We start from the raw sequence: 5,571 nt of genomic DNA, 5'->3' as shown, positions 1-5,571 counted from the left end.
TTTTGGTGTTTGTGGCTAAGAATTCTAGAGAGAAGACATAGAATTTGAGAGAAACGAAATTCTAGAGAGAGAGCAAAAATGATAAAATTTCTAAAAATTAAAAAAATTGGCTATAAATATTGCTTAAATTCATATCTCTAGGTCTTTCCTCTAGTTTTTAAATAATTCAATTTAGTCCAATAATATGTATTAATTTAAGTTTTAAATTTTTAATTTATTCAATTTGATCCTACGAATTTTATAATTTAATACTTAATACTTATATTTATATACTTTAATACTTATATACTTTATATTATACTATAAACTACAATGTAAGTATATATATATATATATATATAATGTATTAATCTATGCATAAGTATAATGTATATTATATATAAATGGATCATATTATCATAACATTCATCATATATATATTATAATTGTGTTATTTTTTTCCTCGACTTTTTGAAATTAATGCAATTCAGTCCATTTTACAATTTTTTTATTCGATTATTTTATGCTGCTTATTGTATTTAAATTTTATATTTGTAATTTTATATTTGTTCAATTTAGTCATTCAAATTATATTTGTATAGGAAATTGACCTATATTTATATATTTGTAATTTACTTCAAACCCTATAAAATATAAATCACTTAATAAATTTCATTTCAAAATATGTTCACCAACTTTTTAAATGTATGCAATTTAGTACATTTTTATAATAATATCAACTTCACGTTTTATAATTAATTCAATTTGATCCCTCATCCATATGTGTTGTTTAATTTATTTAATTTTTTTATTTCCAATTTCATGTTTGTTCAATTTGATACTTCAAATTATATTTTTTTAATCAAAATTGACCCATAATTATTAATATTTTTGTAATTTATTGTTAATAATATATAATTACGAATTACAATTCTACATTCTCACTCACTTTCATTAAACATTGAAATGTGAAAAATAATTAACCAAAAAATGATCCAAACTTGAATTTTATTTGTCAATGATGTCACTAATTTAAACGAGATAAAAATAGAAGTCCCATTGAATCTAAACCATTTTGACATGAAGCAAAACATGAATAATTACTTAATCTAAGCAAGTGGGTTTATGTATAAATCATTCCCTAGCTTATTATCCCACCAATGTGGGATATGGTTTCCCATTTTCCTTACACAACATAATTCACATATACTCAACTTTGAACTAAATTTCTCATTTATCACTCAACTATTTTAATCATATGAGATATTGTTGTAAAGATCTCACGAAGTAAAATATGAATCAGTAAATTCATTATTCGATTCTCAATCTTTACCCTTAGAAAATATGTCTCAAAGTCTCCAGTTTATCACAATATTTCCAACAAAAACAGTGTAAGAGTGAAAAGGCAGTATAGTAATCGGAAGACGATCGAAGATGGTGGAAACAATGCAAGAGGAGTGATGAACGGCAGTTAGGAATAAAATCAAGATTGTTGGTAGAAATCAAGACTGAACCAGAATAAATCAGACATTTTAATGTATTTTCATCAATCATCATAAGCTCACCCCATAGGTAAGCAATATTTTTTTTGAGAAGTTTTTATCATATTTTAACAGCTTTTAAACTGTTTCAAGCAATTCTTCCTCGCTTCCAAATTAAGCCATGTCTACTTCCTTGAGATGAATCCAAGCTTCTATGCCATCACCATTTGCAGTATCCATGAAAACAACCAGATTCTTGGTGCTCAAATTTGCAGAACTTACCCATACTGGTTTTCGCCAACCAAAATCAGCTTCGTATAGTGGAAACCTGCATAAACTTGTGAAGATAAAAGGGATAGTCTTTCCCTTAAGGGTGTGTTTGGTTGGGGAATGTGAGATTCCCATGAGAATGGAATCCACATTCCCCGGGAATGTAATCCACATTCCCCCGTTTGGTTGGCTGTGAATGTCATTCTCGGTAATTTTACATTATCAATAGTAGATTTTTTGGGTATATTACCGGGAATGTCATTACCTCTATTTCCTTAGGTATTGTTGGATTACCGACGTTTTGGACTAAAATGCCCTTAAAAAAATTCTTTCAAAAATATTCTTAATCTATCATTGAATAATAAAAATTATACGAAGGTTAAATTACAAATTTATCCTTAAACTATTTTAGATTTACAAAAAAAAAATCTATAATTAAAATTTTATATAAAGTTCAGGGGTTAAAATAAAATTTTACCATTTCATTAAACCTTTTTATATTTTCAATTTTGTAAAAAAATTATATAAATTTTATGAATTTAAATTTTTAAAAAAATATATATAAATATTTTTCAAATTGTTAAAAAAACAAATATATAATAAGTACAATTTGGTCAAATATACATTCCAATAATCTTTTATTCCGTAAACTAAACACATCAACCAAACACAAAATACAACATTCCCAGTAATTTTATTTTCTCGTAATATTTATTGATTTTTCTAATGGAGTCTCTCATTTGGCTAACCAGATTATATGATCCATCGTCTTCTTCCTTGTCCATGGAAGGAACTGTTCTTGCAAGGTGAAAAATGTTCCCAAAAAACTGAGCTGAAAGCGGCGGCTCAAATCTTGTGCGTAAATTAACTGTATGAAGAATCACGTAGAACTCATTATGGCTTGGTTTTTCTTTAATGGAAGCAATGAAACGAGTCCATATGGAAGCTGATTTTGCTTCAATACGTGAAGGGTGGATGATTTCATTTTCAGTTGTATATTTTGCTCTGATTTCCTCTATTTTAGATGAAGTAAACACCACCATTTTTGTAGCTAAGTTCTTTTCACTCGTCGGCGTCAACCACAATTCAGGCGCCGATAAGTTTTGCAGCGGAAAAAGCTTATCCGATACGAATTCAGGCGTAACTATGTTCTTATTATCCCCACGAGAAATCGCTACCCATGTATTCAAAAACGCGAAATACGATGACGCGTCGCCGATCTTGTGAGAAATACACAAACCGATCTCAATTCCACCACAGTCGAAAGCGTTGAACTGGATTCCCATAGGCAGTTCCGCAGCATCATCGAGAGGAAAAGGGAACAACTTAGAGAAAATAATCTCAGTGACCAAAAATCCCATATAATATACGATTTTAACTAACTTTTTCCGGATTTGCCAAAATGACCAACAAAATCGCAATGCGATCGCTAATTCACAACGCGATCTCCATTATCGTAAATCAGTTTCCAGATTCGCAACGCGATTATGACTATCGCAATGCGATTTTCCAATTTCGCGTTGCGATTTTCACAATTCGCAATGCGAATAAGTAATTCGCAATGCGAATAAGTAAATCGCAATGCGAATTTGGAAAATCGCAATGCGATACTGACTATCACAATGCAATTTTCCTAATTCGCATTGCGATTTACGTATTCGCGTTGCGATTTTCATAATTCGCAATGCGAATATGTAAATCGCAACGCGATTAAGTAAATCGCAATGCGAATTAGGAAAATCGCAATGCGAATACGTAAATCGCAATGCGAATCTTACTATCGCAATGCTTCGCAATGCGATTTACATAGCGCCATTCGTATTAACGCGTATTTTTTTTTCAAATTCCAAACACGAATTTTTTCTTAATATATCGGAAACTGAACCGTCCACAGTAATCGCAACTCATAACCTCAAACCTAAAATCACAACACTCAGTCACATCTCCATCTCTCACTCTCTACGGCGAAATCCGTCCCCATCTCCAAAGATTTCCGTCCCCATCGCCGGCGAAATCCCTCACAACCATTCACGGTCAGAAATCCCTCACAATCATTCATAAATGGAAAATCAACATCCGATGGTTAGTTTTTTTTAATTATTTTTATTTTGAAATTTTTGCATTATTTTAGGTTTTTCATATTGAAATTGATGATAAGTTTACTGGTAATTTCAATAATAGATTAACCATTTCACTAGATTTCTTATTAAATCATTCGATTGCTGCCAATATGCTAAACTGTTAGTATTTAACCCTGTGAAGTTAGTATTTGTCTTTGTTTTGTCTTTTGGTTGAAGTAATGCAGAAGAAGAATAGTTTCCAGAATGAAAATCGCAACGCGGAAATAACTATCGCAACGAGAGAATCGCAACGCGAAATGAAAATCGCAACGAGATAATCGCAACGCGAAACCAAAATCGCATTGCGATTTTCATTTCGCGTTGCGATTCTCTCGTTGCGATAGTCATTTCGCGTTGCGATTCTCTCGTTGCGATAGTCATTTTCGCGTTGCGATTTTCATTATCTCGTTGCGATTTTCATTTCAACCAAAAGACAAAACAGTGTTGCAAATTTTAGTTTCAAGAATAAACTACTATTTATGTTTATTGTTTTTGGTATATCTTCACAGTGTAGTTTTTGGTATATCTAACTTGGTATGTTTATTGTTTTTGTAGAAATTTTTTTCGGCTTCATTGACATTAAGGAATAAAGTTAGCCTAGCCACTACAATTGCTTCAAAGCTTTCACCTGCACAAAGAAAATTATTTGAGGAAACCTGCTTCGGGCCATGGCTGAGAGTACATCATCCGGGTGGAGATGCTAATTTGACCCATTTGTGGCTTCAGACCATGACTAGCGATCTACCCGACAGTATACAACGTGGTGAGGAAGAGATATGGTTTCATTTTCCACCGGCGAATTGGGAAAATCGCAACGCGAAATTGGAAAATCGCATTGCGATAGTCATAATCGCGTTGCGAATCTGGAAACTGATTTGCGATAATGGAGATCGCGTTGCGAATTAGCGATCGCATTGTGATTTTGTTGGTCATTTTGGCAAATCCGGAAAAAGTTGGTTAAAATCGTATATTATATGGGATTTTTGGTCACTGAGGTTATTTTCTCAATAACTTATTGAGTTCTTCAGGGGCAGGATCGTGTAAGAAATCCAATAGTCGGTACTTGACTCGGGCTTCTTTAAAGGGAATCTCATCGTCGTTGCAGCCGACGAAGGTGTTGTTTTGATGCATCCTGCTAAGGGATAGAAATGGGTTAGTGCTTGGCAGGGAATAGCAGTTCGCGATCGCGATAGCATCCGCAAAATAGCGGTAGCGTTGCCTTCTGATATGACCGCAATCGCAATAAACTTGACATGACCGAAAATGCGACTGCGACCGCGATTTAAATCCCTGGTGCATGGGATATGGACAGTTTAAAGTGGTGGAGATGCTGGATGTTAATGTTGTTGGTTTGGACATTGGTTCTGGTCGGGTAGAACAAGACCAGATTATTATAAACCGAAGCTACTTCTTGATCGATTGAGGAGAGTTGGTGAGGGCGAAGTTCATGAGTGGTTGGAGAAGATGGCTTAATCATTTCTTTGAACACTACTTCAACTTCCAAATTCATCTTTTACGTTATTTCTAATCCTGAAGAATCGGATGTATTTAGGATGTAAACGATATATATATAGATATATATATATATATATATATATATACATGAGAATGATATATATAATTTATATAAATTTTAGTTTACATAAATTTATATATTTTAATTGTTGAAAGTAAACAAATAATAATGGGGCAGCTTGAAAAATGGTTTTGGGCGGCTAATG

At 32.6% G+C, this 5,571-nt stretch overlaps 1 protein-coding gene across 1 annotated transcript; it reads right to left on the bottom strand.

Annotated features, from left to right (window-relative positions):
- Positions 1-1,634: 1,634 nt before the first annotated feature.
- LOC120215140 (stemmadenine O-acetyltransferase-like) lies at positions 1,635-3,016 on the bottom strand. Its single transcript, XM_039212897.1, has 2 exons — positions 2,480-3,016; positions 1,635-1,715 (listed from the first exon to the last, which is right to left on the bottom strand). Exons 1-2 carry the CDS (start codon positions 3,014-3,016, stop codon positions 1,635-1,637), a joined length of 618 nt encoding a protein of 205 aa, XP_039068828.1.
- Between the last annotated feature and the right edge of the window lie 2,555 nt (positions 3,017-5,571).

Source organism: Hibiscus syriacus, unplaced genomic scaffold (assembly GCF_006381635.1).
Source record: "Hibiscus syriacus cultivar Baekdansim isolate YM2019G1 unplaced genomic scaffold, ASM638163v2 tig00110114_pilon, whole genome shotgun sequence".
Classification (NCBI taxonomy): Eukaryota; Viridiplantae; Streptophyta; class Magnoliopsida; order Malvales; family Malvaceae; genus Hibiscus; species Hibiscus syriacus.
This window is presented reverse-complemented; position numbering and strand designations above follow the sequence as displayed.

What these genes read in the sequence shown, in the direction of transcription:
- LOC120215140 (XM_039212897.1), bottom strand. Translation starts at nt 3,016, where the DNA reads ATGGGAATCCAGTTCAACGCTTTCGACTGTGGTGGAATTGAGATCGGT. An exon ending in ACGATGGATCATATAATCTG is followed by an intron (nt 1,716 to 2,479) that starts GTTAGCCAAATG and finishes TTGAGCACCAAG; the next exon opens with AATCTGGTTGTTTTCATGGA.